The 21,070-nt window shown below is 30.3% G+C and overlaps 1 protein-coding gene across 7 annotated transcripts in view; it reads left to right on the forward strand.

Moving 5' to 3' along the window:
* The window catches only part of LOC118189810 (cell adhesion molecule Dscam1-like), a 451,139-nt gene that overhangs the window by 386,797 nt on the left and 43,272 nt on the right, over positions 1-21,070 (forward strand). For all 7 annotated transcript variants that reach the window (XR_015041386.1, XM_085817549.1, XM_085817551.1 and 4 more), the window contains 2 exons: positions 8,884-8,947; positions 10,239-10,490. Coding sequence is in view for 6 of the 7 variants with exons in the window: in XM_085817549.1 (XP_085673675.1) it covers positions 8,884-8,947; positions 10,239-10,490 (316 nt within the window). In the remaining variant the exon portion in view is untranslated. The remainder of the gene's footprint in view (positions 1-8,883; positions 8,948-10,238; positions 10,491-21,070) is intronic.

The raw sequence follows: 21,070 nt of genomic DNA on the forward strand, positions 1-21,070 counted from the left end.
GTTTGATAAGCTTCAAAAAGCCCTCCAGGAAAAAATCAGGGCTTTGCATATGGAAGAAGCGTTGAACAGCTTGTTTCACTTCCGCTATGAATCCACGTTAATCCGCTATGAATGGGCACGTGGAGTATTAGGAACAGAAATTCATAACCGCCTCGTGGAAGTCTATGGGCCAGGTGTGATGTCGAAGCAACTGGTGCGGAGATGGTGTCGCACATTCAGTGATGGACGTCAGCAAGTGGAGGACATACCGAGAGCTGGACGGAAGCGCACGGCCACTACAGATGCAAATGTCAAGAAGGTCGATGACATGATTAGAGCGAACCGGCGTATCACCATCAATGAAGTAGCGGAAGAACTTGGAATCTCACATGAGCGAGCTCAAAACATCATCCACGACATTCTTCGATACAGAAAAGTGTCAGCACGATGGTGTGTTGTATTTTATATGTGTTGGGTACGTGCTCAGTGATGATTACAAGATGTACACAAACATCGTTTATTCTACATTGCTCATCTACTATTCTACAGTTATGGTTAAAGATAATAACAGATACAGTTACAGTTACATATATAACATCTCCCTTTTTTATAAAAGATAATAGTAGTAGTAAAATTAAACATATTCTTTTAAATAATAAGGTTTCTTAACAGTCCTACCAGATCGAGTGATGTAGTTATGTCCATTTGAAAAATTTGATGATACTATACCTCTTTTGCTATTTGGTGACACAACACTTCTGTTAGATTTTGAAGGACTTACAGGCACATCTAAATTTGTAGTGCTCCTACTATTTTCATGTATCTCGGGTTCATCTATAACTTCATTCTCATAGTTGTTTTGTATTGCAAACTCTTCCTGATTAGTTCCTTTAAGAAGGTCTCTTCTGTTCCTTTCTACAATTCTTCCATCTGTTCTTATAATCCTATATGAACGTGGTCTTTCTGCTTCTTCTATAATTTTCCCTCTTTCATTTAGTTTTTTCCCTTTCTCTTTTATGTAAACATGATCTCCTGTTTTCAGTCGTTTTAATGGTCTTGCATTCCTATCATAATAACTTTTTTGTAAGGTTTGTCTCTTCAGTAAATGTTGTTTATGGTCTTCATATCATTTAGCTTGGACAAAATTCTCTTTTATAGGCATCAATCCATTTACTTTTCTTCCAAACATCAATTCTGAAGGTGACTTAATTTCATCTGAAATAGGAGAGTTACGATATTCCAGTAAAACTAAATATGGATCCTTGTTGTCAACTACAGCTTTTTCTAACATTCGCTTGACAGTTCGAATATGTCTTTCAACCATTCCATTAGACTGTGGGTATTTTGGACTTGAAGTTCTGGTTTCAAAATTCCATCTTCTTGAAAAATCTTTATATTTCCTGAAATTATATTGTGGACCATTATCCGAATATACTATTTTCGGAATACCATGTCTTGCAAAAAGTGATTTCAATTGCTTTATCACTGCTACACTTGACAAATCTTCCAAATGTCCAATTTCAACATATTTGCTAAAATAATCTATAACTATTAGATAATCCCTTCCTTGAAAGTAAAAGAGGTCTGTTCCCAATACTTCCCATGGACCATTAGGTATTTCTTTAGATATCATTGGTTCTTTAGTATTAGCTTTTTGTAAACTTAAATATGTTTGACAATTCAGTACCAAATCTTCAATTTCTTTGGACATTCCTGGCCAATATAATATTTCTCTTGCTTTGATCTTGCATTTTACTACTCCTAAATGACCATAATGAATTCTGCTTAACATATCTTTTCGTAAAATTCTTGGTACAACAACACAGGAATTTTTAAATATTAATCCATTTGCTTCTGATAGTTCTTCTCTGAAGTTAAAATATGGTTTTGCCAGTTCTGGAACCATACATTTTTCATCTGGCCATCCAGTTTTAATTAATTTTTTTAAAACTTGCAGTTCTTCATCTTTTTCTGTTTCTAGTTGAAAAACTTCCATTTTACCATTAGACATTGGTATACATTCTACAACTAATCCAACATGAGCTTCTATTTCTCCTTCAAAGAAATCAGATCCTTTATCAGTGAATGATCTTGATAATGCATCCGCTATAAAAAGTTCTTTTCCTGGTTTATATTTTATCTCAAACTGATATGGCTGTAATCTTATACGCATTCTTTGTAGTCTTACAGGGCATTTATTTAATGGCTTTTTAAAAATTGATTCCAGTGGTTTATGATCACTTTCCACAGTAATATTTTTTCCAAATATATACTGGTGAAATTTCTCACACGCAAATACAATAGCTAAAGTTTCCTTTTCAATTCGAGCATAATTCTTCTGTGTATCTGTTAATGCCTTAGATGCATATGCCACTGGTAAATTATTCTGCAGTAAGACTGCTCCTAGTCCTTCTTGAGATGCATCTACAGATAAAACTACTGGCATGTTTATATCATAATACTGTAAAACTGTTTTATTTACCAAGACATCTTTTAGTCTTCTAAATGCTTTTTCATGTGTTGCATTCCAGTTCCAGATAACTTGTTTTTTCAACAAATCTCTTAAACATGATGTCAATTCTGATACATTAGGTATAAATCTAGAAACATGTAATCATTCCTAGGAAAGTTTCTAATTCTTTCACATTTTTTGGTGGTTTTATATCTAGAATAGCCTTAATTTTGTCTTCATCTGGTTTTAAACCATCTTTAGAAAATATATGTCCCATATATTTCACTTCATTCAGCCCAAATTTACATTTATTTAAATTAAATTTAACATTCTTTTCTCTGGCTCTGTCCAACAACTTCTTTAATCTTGAATCATGTTCTTTTTTATCTTTACCCCAAACTAATAAGTCATCTATATATATTTGAACTCCTTCTAAATCACTAAAAATTTCAGAGAAACTTCTGTGGAAAACTTCTGGTGATGAACTCAGTCCATATGGCAACCTCAAAAAACAATATCTACCAAACGGAGTGTTAAATGTAGTAAATTCACAACTTGAATCTGACAGTTTAATTTGCCAAAATGCTTTGTTTGCATCTAAAATACTAAAGACCTTTGCATTTGTCATTTGAGATGAAATTTCTTCAAAGGTTGGTATGTGATAATGTTCTCTCAGTATATTTTGGTTAAGGTGCTGAGGATCTAAACACACTCTTAAATTTCCATTCTTTTTCCTTACTACCACTAATGAATTCACGAATTCTGTTGGTTGGTTAACTTTCTTTATAATACCATCTTTTTCCATTCTTGCTAATTCCTTTTTTAATGGAAAAAAGTGGAATTTTCCTACAGGGTTCTATTTTACCAACAGCTCCTGGTTTTAATTTAATATGATATGTATATCCAGTTAAATTCCCAGTTCCTTTAAACAAATCTTGATATCCTTTTAAAAGTTCTGGTAACCTTTCATAAGAATCAGGATTTACTGTACAAATCCTTTGTATTAGGTTTAATTTTTGCAATGTAGGTAAACCTAAAATAGCTGGAACAGTTTTATCACATGCTACAACTTAAAATTCTACTTCATCCTTGTCTCCTTTCGATGTTTCACATAATAATTTACATTTTCCAACTACATCAATTGTAGTACCATTGTAATTATTTAAAGTGACTTTTGATTTAGTCAAACATTTCTCTCTTAAATTTAATTGTTTAAATTTAGGCAATGGTAGCACATTACACTGAGCTCCAGTATCCAACTTAACAAATAAATATTTGGATATGTTTACTTTTAGTTTTTCAAACCATTCTGTTTTATTTTTAGAAAATGGATTTGTATCTTCTACTGACCCTAAAATATATTCATTACCATTATTATGTAACTCATGCTCTAAATTATTCTGTACAACATTAACATTTTTAAAAGTGCACATTTTAGAAAAGTGATTTTTCTTTTTACAGTACAAGCAAATCTTATTATAAGCAGGACAGTTGTATAACTTATGAAAAGTTCCACATTTTCTACATGGTTTTGGATTATTGTATTTATTTCCTTGATAGTTTGAAGAAGATTTAGTACTTTGTTGCTTTTGTTTTACATGAAAGTCTTTCTTACAAGGCTGACTTTTTTCCTCTGAAGGTCGAAATTTATTACGTTTGATAGCTTCTATTTTATTTTCTTCAGTTAAAGTTTTCAGCTGAAGTTCTGCTAATTCAGAAGCTTTACACATTTCGTTTGCTTTCGGTATGCAAAAATTTTTGAAAGCTTCAATTACTTTGTCAACATCCTTCTTATCTTCTTCACTTAAATTAAAAGTATTAAATTTTTCAAGTGCTTCTTCACCAATTATATGCAATAAAATAGCTACTTTAATTTCAGGTGATTTAGTAATACCACCAGACGCTAACATATAAATTTGGAATTTTTGTTTCCATTTCTTCCAATTTTCGCTTAAATTTCCTTCGAAACTTAGATTACTTGGTGGCTTTAATCCATCCATATTTAATTTAGGACTTTAAATATACGTATTTGTAGCCACTTCCAATAAAAATAAACAACTCACTTACCAGCGATATAAGTTTCGATTTCACAGTAAACAACTTCCCATGATGTTTTTGTTTAGAACATCTTTACCGAGGCTGCATGGTTCTTCAAAAAAGATTTTCTTTTTTAATCAACGACGGGCTGCGCCATGTGTTGTATTTTATGTGTGTTGGGTACGTGCTCAGTGATGATTACAAGATGTACACAAACATCATTTATTCTACATTGCTCATCTACTATTCTACAGTTATGGTTAAAGTTAGTAACAGATACAGTTATAGTTACATATATAACAGATGGGTGCCCCGACAATTGACCTCGACACACAAGGAACAACGCATGGGGGTCAGCCTGGAACATCTTGTGCGTTACCATGAAGATGGCAATGACTTTCTGTTTTGGATTGTGACGGGGGATGAAACGTGGGTCCACCATTTCACGTCAGAATCGAAGGCTGCATCTATGGAGTGGAAACATCCGTCATCACCTGTCCGAAAGAAGTTCAAGACAACTCCCTCTGCAGGTAAAGTGCTCCTCACAGTTTTCTGGGACGCCCAAGGAGTTTTGTTGCTGGACTTTTTGGAGGTTGGAACCATCAATGCTACGCGCTACTGTGACACCCTGTCGAAATTGAAAGAGGCGATTTGGAAAAAGCGGCCTGGCGTTCTCACATCTGGCGTTCTGCTGTTGGATGACAATGTCAGACCACATTCGGCGACGGCAACGCAAAACTATATTGCAACTTTTGGTTGGGAGCGCCTACACCATCCGCCATACAGTCCTGATCTCGCACCAAGCGACTTCCATCTGTTTCCGGCTTTGAAGAAAAATCTCGGGTGAAGGCACTTTGGAAGCAATGCTGAAGTGAAACAAGCTGTTCAACGCTTCTTCCATATGCAAAGCCCTGATTGTTTCCTGGAGGGCTTTTTGAAGCTTATCAAGCGATATGACAAATGTCTCAATGTACTTGGTACCTCTGTGGAAAAATAAAGGTATGTCATATCTTTAATGTCTCATTCTATTTTTTGACTTTCATACACAACTCTGACCACAGTCGACAGGGGAAACTTATTTTTCAACTTACCCTCGTAGATGATCTGAAAACCAGAATTTGTTAGGGAATAAATAGTGACACAACTTGAATTGTAGTACAAGGTGGATATGCCTGACATACATGATAACCTCAAATTTGGGACCATTTGAAAATATAGGTGTGTGGATAAAACAAAAATAATGGCAGAAATATTTTGGCTTCTTTCATCCAAGAGTGAAAAAATATGTTATTTCATATTTGTACATTCTGTTTAGAGCTAATGGCTGCTGAATTTTTACACTTGCATAGTTTTCTATCTAATATAAGCAGTAATATTTTTGGTGGTGAAAACTGCATATTTTAAATCAATTTTCTTTTAAAAAATAGTTTATTACAAAATACGAAGATTGCGTCAGAGCAATGCATAAAAATGCCACTAACAAGGTAGTTTTTTAACAAAATTCAGATCTAAAGACAGTAAAAGGGCTTATGCACTTCAATGAGTATACAGGAAATTTAAAATATTTCCTTTCTAGAGTTGGTGAATGCTTTATGTTCTGAAACTTTAAGGGCATGTTCCCTTTATATTGATTGCGCTAGACAGAAATCAAAGATATTAGGAGTATAATTCAGACTAGGCTGATGGTACAAGATTTCATTTGTCTAATTGAAGATATCATGGATGCCTGTAAACACACTAAAAAAAAAAAAAGGATAGTGATTAATTGTGAACAGCAGTGAGATGCTAGAATTTTCAAGGCTCGTAAAGCAACCACCCACTACCAAACTCTCCAGTCTAGCAAAACTTTGCTTCAATTTCGATATAGGACAAAGAATTCACCCAGGCCTTTTTTCAGTTTTCGAATCACATGCTTAAATGCAAATGGAATCGGACAATAAGGGTCTATGTCCACATTTTCTAAGAAACTAGGTAGAAAAATTTTTCATTCGTGCGAAGTACTGAAAATCATATAATGAAAACTGTTACTGCATAATTTTTAAACAATTTTGTGTTGCGACTCATTTGGTTAAGCATTGACAACTGACTTTTTGCAGTTACGTTGAAGTCTTATTAGTGTATAATCGAGAGCTCTCTGTCTTAGACATCATGATGAGGGTAATTGAAAATAACTTTAAATTGTTGAAATTAAATAACTATAAACATTAAGCTATGGAGAAATATTTCATTTACATACTGTTAATGAATGACTTGAAGGGCATAGGCCCTCAAACCAGAAGTGCATATTTAAGTAGAGATCTAATAGAATTGCATATATAATTGTTTCATGATTATTTTCAAAATTAGGAAAGCCATAAATTACAGAAAGTCATTAAGATAATTTAATTTAATAAATTAATTGCATTTATAATTAGTTTAATTACATTTGTAATAAAAGTAGTCCCTGTTAATGAAATTTTACAATTTTATTACAAATATAAAATCAAACAAGCTGTAGAAAAAAGAACAAACAAACAAGTTACAATGCTGTAGTGGGCATTAGAACTTATCCTTGCTTTCTCTAGGGTCTTCTTAGAGACTTTCTAAATTGTCTATTATTAGCTAATATGATGCAAATAAGACTGTATAGCATTTTCCCTTTGATCATTACTTCTTTGTTTACTGTGATGTTATAAAATGATGATTAACACTGTTTATATAAACTGTGCTATCTAAATTTTTGAGGGGAAAGCGAGATAACTTATGTTAGTAAATTAGAATTTAATAAATAATTTTTTCATTCTGCTGAAATTAAAATTTTTTTTTCTTGATTTTTTAAAATTTTGTTAGATAAATGAATAAAAATTTTTATTGAAAATGTTTTGTATGCAAAAGTGTGCAATAGTGCAAAAAGACTTCATGAATTTCTAGAATGGTAATTCAGGACGTTTTAATCAGTAATGCTCTTCATACACATTTCAACAATAATGTGTGTACTGTTCCAAGTTAAACATCTTAAATACTCTTTCAGAGCTTAAGTGCTTAATTTTATCCTTAGATAAAATTATAACTTATATTATCAACATTATATGTAGTAATAACTAATGTAATAATAACTAATTGTTAACATTATAATATATTGGGTTGTTCCATTTCATCTTTTGTGTCTTTTCTTTAAACCACTGAAATTTTTAAGTAATATTTCGAATGATTTTTATCTCTTCAGCTATTAATTGACTATGATGTAGTCTTTCAATTTTATCAATACATGAATGGAAGTTTTCTTACCAGGCAGCTGTTTATAAAAATATTTGAAACATGTAATATTTGATTATTAAATTATCAAAATCATATCAACCTTACTTTAATTGTTGCAATCAAATATACAGTGTTTTAATAACTTTTACTGATTTATGCCTTTCATTTGCAATAGTACATTCTGTGTTTATGAATTTATTATTAAGAGTAAAATATTATTCAGTTTCTATGTATAAGGTATCAAAAACAAGGTATAAGTAAAGTGTATAATTTAGGTGCAAATTTTGTTAATGTACTATGTGGAAATTTACATAATTGCAAGTTTGCAATATGTATTGCTATAAAAAAATTCTGTTGAAATATGAAAACTGGAAAAAATTTTATTGCAAATAACAAAAACAACAACAGAGCAACAAATGTGGAAACAGCCACTAATTTAAGCTTTCTGGTATGCATCAATCATTAAGAAAAATGAAAGATTAAAACCTAATTAATGTAGAAATATCATCGGTTACCTTCACAAAACTTAATGTGTAATTAATAAATGATATATAGGGACTATTAATACATTCTTTTATATTCAAATGAAAAATCTAATCTATTAAGATTTTTACATATTTTATATTTCATAAAACATATTAGATGTGATCATGATAGTAATTTCACATTCAAACATGAAAAATGTCAGACCATTGGAACATGACTCTAAAGTGTGCTATGTTACTTAATTTAACCTCAAAAAAGAATTTGAAAATATAGTTTCTCTTATAAATTTTAATACATATAAAAATAATATATTTATTTATAACTCAAATTTCACTTTGTCTGCGAGAATGAAAATTAGAGTAATACTTTCAAAAAGAAAAATAATGCATAGTAAAGATGAAACAGAATACTATTGTCATTTTGTATCCTAGTGAAATTACATTTATAAATTAAATCAAAGATTTTTATAAAATATTTATTATTAATGTAATATAACACATTGTTATTCAGTTTTGAGCAAAACTTTTAAGATCTGTTCTTTGGTGCTGAGGGTTTCAAAGAAATTTATCTCTCTTTCTTCTTTCCTTTTTTTTTTTTTTAAAGTACTAATATGATAGTACAATGTTTCTTTACTACAGAATCTTTATTAAAACTACAAATTTTATATAAATACTATTTCATTTATTTATTAGACCAGCTTAGATCCTCCATCAAGTAAAAGCGGCAAAGCAAGTGAAGAATTATATCAAAGTCAAGGTATATAATTTATTTGTATATATGTAAGATATATTTACTATGCTATATATGTAATTTTTCTAACCATTCCTTGCATTATAATAAGTACGAACCACTTTTTGTGAACCATTGTTTATTACTGTAGCTCAGTGCGCTAAACAGGGAAATAATATACAGCTGTGCAGACTGATTTTATATCTGAAATATGGATTTTTCCTGAATATTTGTTTACTCCGTTCACATTAATGGTTATCATATTTTTATGCCCTATTTTTTCTAAATCAAGTACCTCTTCACAAGTCATGTTTTTAAATTTTTAAAGTTCTTAATATCATTCATTAAAATTAGTTTTTTAGAATTTAATTTTTAACATTTTTACGAACCTTTACTAATCAGACACTTTTGTTGTGAATAATGATTTGTTAATGTTTGTTTTCTTTATTCATTTTATGTGGTTATTCAAATTCTTATTAGCAGCATTATAATATGGTGAACTGTGTAATTAATTTTAAATTGATTTTCCTGATAGATAACATAATTTTTAGAACTATTGAAGATTTATATACACTACTTCTTCTAAAGGTAAAAGGCTAAACATCTTAATTATTTGGTTCCTCACCCACCAAAAAAAGAAGGAAAAAGATTTATATCGATACAACTTTAAAAAGGAAAACCCAGACACAAGTGCAATGAAAATTTGTCAAAATTAATTTCTTCTTAATTCATTACAATTTAAATTTTTTAACTGTTTTTCTGTTTATGTAGATTATTTATTTTATAACATTATTTATTATTAGTAAATAGTTTTTATTAATAAAATTTTCATGCCCATGTTATAAACAAGAATTTTTATTGCTGCAGTAGCTGTTTCAAATTTTGAAATTCATACTACAAACTTTTTTTCAAACCAAAGTGAGAATTAACCAGCTCATCTCTTGTCATCAGCTCTTGTTAATCAGCTCACCTCTTGTTGACTTCCATCTTTTAATCATTGTTAATACATTGCACATTGTCCAATTAATTGATATTATAAAAATTAGAAGATAAGAAGAGTCAGAAGATAATTCAGTAGGTGAAATGTATAAGTATCTTTTTAAATGTGAATGCTTAAATCTTCATTTCTGTCTTGCTACCAGAAGGTGTACCTATTTAAAATATTTATTGTTTACTTTTACTGATGTCCTTCTGTCTTACTGAAACATTTTTTAAATTTTTATAATAGTAAAAAAGTGTTAAGGAATATCTACTGGGTGATAACTATTTATGCTTTTTTTAATTTGCATCTGTAATAATAGATTTATTTTTTGATTAGCTCCTAACAGTCACAGCCTTACATCTGGCTCCTCTAATCAAGAAGAGTTGTTACGAGCATATGAATATGCTCGACGACATCCTCCTCCTCCTATTCAGTATGATGGTGGCCACAACAGAGGGCACAGTCACACGAGTGGCACAGGTACAACAGAGTCAGAAGCAACTGATCCTGGTATTCGTCAGTTTAGTGGTACTCCTCCCAAACCAAATGAACGGCGTCAAGGAGCATGCCTTACCCCTGGGACACAAAGTAAATAAAGCCATATTTATTGCTAAAAATCATATTTTTAGTAGCAAAAATGAGATATATTTTAAAAAATAGCATTTCTTTAACAAAGTAGATTAACTTAACTAGGAAACAAAATACCTGTTCCTCCACTTCTCCCAAAAAAGAAACACGTTTATATCCATAAGCATTTAAAAAGGAAAATTCAGACACAAGTATGATGAAAATTTGTCAAAACTATTTTCTTCTTAATTCATTAAAATTTAAATTAGTTTTTAACTGTGCTTCTATTTATATATATTATTTATTTCATAATATTATGTATTAATAAATTAATAAACAATTTTTAATCATAAAATTTACATGGCCATGTTATAAACAGGAATTTTGATTGCTGCATTAGCTGTTGGAAATTTCACACGTTCATGCTGTACCAAACCTTTTTTTTAAACCAAATGAGAATTAAGAACGAAAGATTTTGGTGTAGTTTTGACAAGTAGTTCTAAAATGCTATAAGAAAGAAATATCCAAAGAACTTAAATTCTGTATCTAGAATTGCTATTAAAATTCTGCAAGTAAAAGCACAGTGAATTGCACAATAGTACATCACTCTTGAAATTGATGATAACTTAAGCAGAGTGACTGCAAAAGTGAAATTGGGGAGGGGTATCTTTTAAGATTTTCCAATTAAATTTAAAATGTATCCTAGGGAAAGAAAACTATTTTTTGTTTGCTTGTATTAGATTTTTACTTTTCTTTAAAATAACTCAAAACTCAATTCTATTTCAGTTATATAAATTATTTTAGATTTCCAAAAATTGAAATATCATTGACTTTTCATTTGTTTAAACCATGGAATGAAGTCATGGAACTTAAATATGAGAATTTTCTTCATCTTCTCATTCTGAACTGAATTTAAAGGTTAATTTTTAGCAACAATTCTTGTTATATAGCATGCTTTAACAAAACCAGCAGCTGCTTCTGTTGGCTTTTAATAAACATGCAGTATTTCTGCTTTTTATTTTAATGTACATGTTATCTTTTCTTACCTAACATTTTAAACATTTTTTATGCAAAATTGGTGGCAAAGTCCTTTATGAAGTGAGACCAAGTATTAAAAGTAAAAATAAAATTTAATCAGATAATGATCTTAACAGTTAGAAAAACAAATCAGAATTATTCTTAAACCTTGAAATTTGCAATGTTAAGCTTGCTTCCAAACTCATGTGATTTGCTACATTCCAATTAAGACAGTGAAAAATAAAAATATGAATATCTAACGCTTAGAAATTCCAGCTTTGAAAACTAGATTTCATTCTTTAAAATGTTTAGGATACTTTATGAGTAAGAGAATAAGGGAATTCACCTGCATTGTCTTATGTCTTTTCTCAACCTGTTAATTGAGTAGGTTTGGAAAAAATAGTTTTGTTACATTGGGGGAAGGAACTTAGCTTTTTAGAATACATCAATATTCAAAGAAGGTATTTTAACTGAAGCAAGAAAACCTTAAATTTAAATGTGAGATAGCATAAATTTATATTGAGCCCATAGTAGCAATGTTATAATTGTAACATTATCTCTATTTTACTGTATTAGAAAAAATCTATTTATTTCTATGTTCTTCATATCGGGAAAAGATGGGCACAGAACCACTAAATTTTTCCTACACATATACTTCCGTCCAAACTTCTGCATCCAAAGCCCGGATTTTTAGTTTTGATTTTTGTTTTTTCATTTGTTTCTTATTTTGTGCAAGTTTAAAGAACTTTTGATTAAAAGCTCAATGATATGAAAGGCATAAGATATTTATGTTTCAAATTCAATCAGAAAATGGTATAAAAGAAGTCTGTTGTTACTCAGAAAAGTGCAATATATTTGTCTTTTGAATTCAGTCAACAAATTATGCAGTTTAAGAGAAATGTGTTACCATTGGCCAAATTTAAATATTTTTATCTATCATGTGGCAATGTGTTAGCATTCAACAAAGCATTAGATAATAATTCATTTTTTTTTTCAAATTTATTCTGTTGTTAATTAACAAACTAAGTAATTTAAAACTAATAAATGCAAATTTGTTACAATTATTAATTACTAGGTGGGACTATGAAATTAGATTAGCTGGATTTATTAAAATCATGATTTTTTTTATTTAAATGTAACTATTTTAGATAGCTGGCTGTGTAAGCAGCTAGTTTAGTAAAAGTACAAGCTAAACTTGACACAGAGAACAGAGTTCTGCTTGAGTAATAATGAAGAAAATGGAGGGAGTTTCATGATTTATTACTTGAGATAGTTTGGTATTTTTACAAAGTGGTATGATAAATGAAGTAACTTGTTATCAAGATGATAGCCTAAAAAAATTTGATAACATAATTCAGTACAGTAGAATCTTGAATCACAAATACTTCTTTTCATAAACAAATTATCTGAACAAAAAATGTCTTAAGTTACGAACACCTAAGTCAGCAACAAATGATTTTCAGAGATGTTTTGAGGTAACCTCTAACATAGAATTTACATTTAAGGATTACAAATGTAAATTCTATATTAAATTCCATATAATTCTGTAAACATCATTTTAACCCTTTGAGGAATAGTGAGATGCCAGGCATCCCACCTTTTTATCAGTTTTATCTCTCAGATGAAAACTGCAAAATTCCGTTTAAAAGGCATGCAATTGCGCCTTTTAGTTTTCTAAATGTACTGCAGATGGCAGCACTAGTATTCATTCAGGGAAGTAATGTAGAAAATGCAGTTTTTCCCTTAATTTCTTATGCAATTTAAATCATCTGAGCAACAACTTTTAGTATTAGAATGAATATTTTTATTTGAAAGTTTCTTTTTCCAATAAAAATTATTATTTGAATTCATATATGTTAATTAAAATGGTTGAAATTAAAAGGTGGGACAAATACGTCCCACCGCACATGTAGCAAATGCTGCTACTAGGTGGCAGCACTGTTCAAAATTTATTTTAATTAAAGTATGTTCATTTCATATATACAGAGGCGTAGCTAGGGTTATCAGTGCCCGGAGACAAGTGAAGATTTCACGACCTCTCCCGTCTGCTAAAATGCAATGGGGAACGAAAAGAAATCTTTAAAAATAATAACATTTTAATTGTTTAAAATAATAATAATTTTCTAAAATATGAAATATTTTAAATTTTAAATATTTAAATTTTTTAAACACTTTTAAGCGTATATTTTTAAGGTTTCGCTAAATTCACTAACTTAGAACGTAGTAAAATAATTAAGATAATAATGGTAATTCAAAAATGTGATTATTCTAAAATATTACTCAAATATAAATTCCGAAAACTTAAACATCATATTGGATATAATAATATAATAACTTGAAAATGTATAATCACAGTTTAATGTATAATGCTTCAAATGTAATCACTAATTTCCAAGAGAAATTTTCCTAGCTTTAGCTGCTGCAAATTTATCGATTAGTTCATCAAAATTTATACTCTGGACAACCTGCTGTTCCACACTGAGCAAAGCTAAGGCAGACAATCTTTCCTGTGCCATGGGTAATCTCAGGTAGGACAAGATAAGTTTTAGTTTACTGAAAGATCTTTCACAGCTGGCGATGGAGGTTCCAATAGTCAGTAAAATCTAACGACCAACTCTCAGATTGGAAAATACATCTTCTCCGTACTGTACAATAAAGCGAAGCAGGTCCTCTGGCGTCGAAAGCTTAACATTAGCTCTTATCTTGAGTAGCATTTGGCAGTCCATTATTTCAGCATACATCTCCAAGCCATCCAAGTCTGCATCGTAAACGTTTTCCATAGAAATGCAGCACTGTTTCAATCTACTTTCGTTGCCTCTAGCCATTAGTCCGTGTATATCTAAAAGAAAGCCAAAATTAGAGTCTACTTTCTGTAAGTTGATGAATCTGTCTACTATTTCTATGTGTATTTTGTCCAGCATACTTTTCACCAATCGCAGCATTTCATTTTCTGCTGTGAGTCCTACATCTTCTGCAATTTCTCCAAGTATTTTCTTCTTCTTCCTCTGTCGTCTTCCAGCTTGGACATCACAAGCATAACACAGTTCCTTGGTGTCTCCGAGAGATTTCATACATATCTCATCTCTATTTTGTAGGAGATACTCTTGTAAAGCCTGAATGTCTCGAGCAACATTGTGGAAATTCATAGTAGGGTCTTGAAGCCTTTTCTGAACCCTGTCAATCTAGACAAGTACTGTATTCCAGAATCGAAGAAGAACAAAAAACTCAAAAGTTAAGATCCGATGCAACAATTGAATTGCATCACTTCTTGTATCTACATTTTCATCATGAGCCTCTGCAATAATTTCAAATAATTCTACTAAGGTTTCGAGTTGATCATGTACCAGTTTAACAGCTTCTACTCTGGCACTCCAACGAGTTTCTGACTCTGACTTCAACGATACACCTAGAGCAGTTTTCAGTCTATTCCATCGGAAAGTTGATCTTGAAAAATAAACATAGATAGCTTGTTTGATACTAAAAAGCGTCACAGAAGTTACCTCATGACTAGCAGCATGAACTCCAAGTATATGTTTATCACAGTTAACAAATATAGCTTTTGGGTTAAGTGCTGTGAGTCTTTGTTGCACTCCTGACTTGTAGCCGGACATTACAGGTGCATTGTTATAACACTGAGATCGACAGTCTTTGAAAGAAAATTTGTCTTTTTCTAGTTGTTATAATATTATACCTGCTATACTTGCTGCATCTTTTTTAAGAGTTTGAATGAATCCTAGGAAACTTTCTTTTACAACGACAGTTTTTTCCTCAAAGTCAGTATCTACATATCTAATAGTTTCCGACATTTGCTCTTGATTAACAGCGTCAGGAGTTGAATCAAACAATATACCATAGTATTTAGCACGTTGGATATCACACACAAGTTTTTCTCTAACTGCTGCTGCTAGAAACTAGATAAATTCATTTTGCATTTCTTGCAAAAGGTATGTAGTTGATCCTGGATTTTGCTGCACATACGAAAGGTGGCCCTTCATAATTGGATCAAATTATGCGATGAGCTTCAGAAGTTCTATTAAATTTCTAGCGTTTCTTTGACTTTCAGTGATCACCAATGAACGAAGTTGCAGAGTGCTGCTCCAATGATATATTTTTATCATTTTTGTGTTAATTCGTATATTTTGTATTTGTGTTAAATTAATTGTGTGTTTTGTGCTAAATTTTTACAGGTAAAAAACACATAAGTGCTATTAGTCTCGTTTCGGGATTTTGCGTCGGAAACACTTAAATGTTTGAGTAACTTTTCAGATTGTTGCCACTAAATATGTTATCGCTCTGCATTATTTTTAAAGAAATTAAATAATGAAGAATCTGCATGTATTGCAAAAAAAAAAAAAAAAAAAAAGATGGTACGTAGAGCCATCAAATTTTGAGTAATGTGCTTCACCTGAAAGCACGAACTTTGAATTCCGAATTTGTTTTATTATTTTTTCATATTTTGTAAAACTTTAATTTTTAATTAACAATCTCAACGATTTGAAAGCGAGCAGTGGCAACACTGTTCGAAACAAAACATTTTTATCTCCAACTCGGCAGCTGCAATTCGGAAAAATGTAAGAAGAAACAGGTAAAACGACAACCTTGATTTGGGCTTAGATTTTGTAAATTCTCAATTGAAGGCAAACGGGTCGCTTTTCATTGATTGAGCTTAGAAAGTCCTCCACGAAAGCATCCCTTCCCTTAAGCAGATAGCCCTAGTGTGCTTTGCCATAATTAAATAAACCAAACCAATTATCAATTGAGAATTTACAAAATCTACAAATACAAGGTTGTCGCTTTACCTGTTTTATGTTCTACTTTGGCTTGATCTGCTTGTGCCTTGAAAAAGGTAGGATATTTATCTTTCAATATCAAATATTTTGTGATTTCGCTGCTGAATTGTATTTTATGTAACGAAAGTTTATATTTAATAAATAAAGTTAACATACACTAAGTTAGTAATGAAAAGACAGGAAACAAGTTTTTTACTAAGAAAATTGAGCATTGATAATATGAAATGAGAAAACACTGAATAAAATATAAAAATATATGGCAACATTTAACACTGCATCGGGAATTCTAAAAATATGAGTGATGCTTAATAATACAACTAAAAAGACAAATAAAAGTGGGTTAGCAGGAGGGATGGGAGTTACATGAGTTAGCAGGTGTTAGATGGGAGTGTAAGAGCAGCCTAAAGACTCAGCGAGAGTGTTAAAAATCTTTAACAAACCACAAAATGTCTATGCCTCAGTCATCTTGTTCCTGGAAACTTAACCTGGATCGAGCTACTAGTGTTCAGCAGTTTTATTTATGAGCATATAAGCATTTGTAATAGAAGACAGAATGTGTAAAGCTTTGAAACTCTGTTTTTATTATATAATCCAAAATAAAATGTGGTACGTAATAGAAAACAGAGGTTGCATGTTTTATATAACTAAATTACATAATGTGTTTATAAAACAAACATTTATTAATTTTTTTGATATTTCTTCTGCGTCTGTGCATTAATTATTGACGGAATACGCTCAACTTCTGCATTGTTTGTCGCTTCAATTGCCTTTCTTTAAATATTTTATGACTTAGCAATTATTAAATAATAGCCCATTTAGAAGCCTGTTCAATATGAAAATTTATGTGTTTTCGAAAGTTTCGAATTTTCTGTCATTTAGCTACCAGGTTTTTTGTACTATTTAATTTAAGAGATTCAGAAAGTAAATCTCTCTCATGTACTTTTTAAAATACTTTACAAAATGCGTTTAAAGTCAGATTGCTTAAATTATTATCAAACATAATTCTTGAAATGATTGTAAATATTTTATTTATAAACCATGGTGCATAATGAAGCAATTGCATAATAGAGCAATATCTGCAATGTTTTTTGCACTTTTCAGTTATAAATAACTAAAAATTATCTACGAAATAAAATGGCTTGCTTTGGAGAATGACGCCATCTTATAAATTTAGTGTAATCAAAAATGCAAATTTGTTAGCCACTAAAATGTAAGACATAATAATGTATAAATATTTGGACCTAGCTCACTTTACTCAAAAGAAAACTTACTTAAAGGAAGGCCCATTTAATCATTTTTTTTTGTTGCATTGAGGAACATAAGAAACGTCTGAAAACACAATTTAAAACTTATCGTATAATAGTTTCAGTTCACACTTTTTACCTCAATATAAATAATGGTATTTCAAATAAAACTGGATTTGTAGGAAAGACTTTATCTAAAAACCGAATAACTGTTAAGCTATCAAATGCGATTTTGCGTTTTTTTTATGTTCCCCAGACGGTATAGTGATTAAGGGAGTGAGTTGACCGAAGGTTCGAATACCGGAGAAGGCATGGGTGTATAAGTCCGTCCCTTCTATCAGGTAATACCCTGAAGGATTTATAATTTTTCACTTAGCAATTTTCACTTAACGATTTATAAGAATTTATTAATTTGAATGTACAATTTAAGTGTTTTATTTATATTATTTAAAAATGGAGATTTTGTCTTGATAAATAGTTTTTAATACATGGATATATAGCAGCAAACATTATACAACCTATTAAATTATACAGATTTGCTATAGTTTATTTAAACTTATTTTCTTGAATTATTCTAACTTAATTAACCAATCCCTCAATCAAGTTGAAAATGTTATAAAAAATTTCAAGTTTTGAAATAAAATATCCTCGTCAATTTTTATCGTACGGAAGCCAAACTTCTAATTTTTTTTAACGAATATAAAACTTCATCAAATATGAGTATAGAAACCGGGAGATCGGTTTTTAGATATTGTATATAGGAACGATGAAAATGTTTCGGCATATACTAGATAAGTATAAGATATTATCCCTCTACAGCTCTATAAAATCAGTAAAGTTGAGGCATTTTAGCAAATCTTAATTAAATCAGTCATTTGTGATCAGCTATTCTTGGAAGAAAAATTTTTACATAAGAATTAAAATAACTATCCTCTTATTAATATCATACATTAAAGGAATAATTTTGTTAAGACAAATGATTTTGTCTGACTGCACAACGAGGAATCAGTAACTCTCTGTCAGTAACATCTTTGAATAGCATATTTAATAAAATTGCGATTATTTCAAAAGAAAAAAAAGGACAATTCTTAATCAGATAATTAATAATTGAACAAATTACCATTAATAGAAATTTTCAGCTTAGGTAAATACATTTAAATACATAACTGCATGAATTTTTATGACATAAAAAGTTATTTTTCTTATTATAGATTATATAATATCCATAACTTTCAAAAAAAAAAGGGGGAAATTGCTTACCTATTTCAAAACAGAAGTGCACCAAGTAGAATTCACTTAGAAAATGTAGAATTTCTTAGAGGACACTCAGGCTGATTGCACCTCCTATGGTCATTCTCACAATTACGTCCCTTCTATTCGTTCACACGTTTTTGTTCTTAAATAGAAAAAGAGTTTCTTGCTACATTTAGATGTTCACTTTCTGTGAAAAAAGAAAAGAAGCTCTATAACTGGGAAAAAATATTTAAGAATAAATATGTCTAGAATCGAAAAATAAATAACTATCATTTTAAAATTTTAGAACTTAAATCTAAACTATTATTATTTGATGAATCCAGAAAAGACAAAGAAAATGTTCGCATTCCCACCCAAGGACATCAGTGATACCCTTTAATATTAATATTGTATTTTTTTGTGTTTCATTATGATTAAAAGTATAATGCATTGTTTTTGATAAGCATATTATATTTATAGAGTAGAAGAGAGGTTTCCAGCGGGATCGGTATTGACCCCCTAGTTGTCGATAATATTTTAATGGAGGTAAAGAATGATCAAGGAATACAATGATAGCCGAATTTGCATGGGCAGTTAATCGGCACAATAAAGATCCCATTGATTACGAAACTTTATTGATAAAAGTGATATTTAATTAGCTATTCATATAAGGCTATATCACAGGAAGACAAGACTTATTCAAAACACATACGTATAAGTTGAATTTTGGAGTATAATTATAATAACTTTAAGTCTTGGAATAAAAGTCATCCGAAAGAAGTATCACAAAATAAAAGCTTTTATCTAGCCCAAAACCATTGATTTTCCCCTCTTCTTACTTAACTGAAGAAAGCTTTAGTCAAGTCAATAACTTATTACGGGAAACAAGGAATAATACGGTATAAGCAATTTTATGCTAAATATTTAAAAATTTGCATCAATATATGAAGGGCAGTGTTAAAAATTGAAGTTTTAGGCAATTAAAATCTGTAATATTTTTTCCCTGAAAACTTTTTATATTTGTAAACTTAATAAAAATAATTATACAAAACATGAATCTAGTAAACCATTTTTTTCAAAACTTTTGTGTATGTTCTTAGTCTGAATATTATCTTTGAATCATATATGTGCATTTTTTCAAAATTTTTGTTTTTGTTTTTAGTTCTAATTATTATCTTTAAGTCACATATATTCAATTATTATTATTATTATGTTGGAGACTGCATATTATAAAGAAAAATGTAAGTGGGTAGATGAAGAAACCTTTAACAGGGATCGATTTAAGAAAAGATTTGGGAATGCCTGGTGTAGAACATCGATTTTTGCAAAATCAAGCCCATACCAAAAATTTATGAGGGGAAGTTATTATTCCCTTCTGCATTTACAAGGGAAATTCTTATTTTCTGCATAAAACTGATTTTGTTAATATGTAGTTTTGGCTTGCTGTTGATGATGTATATAAGCTTACAAATACAAACTTTATGTCGCTATAATTAGCATTTTATAAGCATTTTATATATGCTTGCTATTATTGAACTGAGTACGGCAAAGCAAGTGGAGGTTATCTATCTATGGAAAGGGATGGCTTTATGGAAGACTTTCTAAGTGAAATTGGTTTGTATTTGCATTTCATATAAGGGAAAATTATAAAAGTATTTATGCAGACAGCCCGTTTGCCGAGATTATAAACAATATCGAACTAGCACCGTTGATCAGACTTATACATTCTACCCACTAATGAACTATATAAACCATCTGTATATTTAACATCTGCTCCCTTAAGTAATTTTAAACAGAGAATTTAAATTACTAGATACTAATAGCGTAAAATTCATTGTACTTAACGCATCGAAGTTGGCTTTTTCTTTGTATTATAAAATAATAATAATAATAAAATAAAGTAAAATAAATTAATATTTTGTATACGTTTAATTGACTTAACTTCTTCCCCTCTCTTGTGCAATATTTGTGTAATAATTAATAAATGTTAAAATTAAATATCCTAACTTACTTTTTTTTTCTTTTTTGGAATACTTAATTCTCTTAATCTTTGTGATTTTAAATATTTGGTTTAAAATGAAAGGGCTTGTGCTATTTTAGTGTCTCCACTTCCAAAGAATCACGACGCTAAACTTGATAGCTACAGGGAAAATGGGACCGGATACGGAGGGTTATTCAAAGCTGTAAAAGGACAAAAGCTTTACGACTTAAAAGTATCACATAACCTTCGAAGTATTTTCTCACCGTTTGCTTTGTGGGGAAGGATGACTTTGATTGACCTTACTTTTAAATCGAAAACCCAGGACTTAAAACACTA

This window comes from Stegodyphus dumicola, chromosome 5 (assembly GCF_044657685.1).
Source record: "Stegodyphus dumicola isolate Sdum_Otavi_A_Nest chromosome 5, ASM4465768v1".
In the NCBI taxonomy this organism is placed as follows: Eukaryota; Metazoa; Arthropoda; class Arachnida; order Araneae; family Eresidae; genus Stegodyphus; species Stegodyphus dumicola.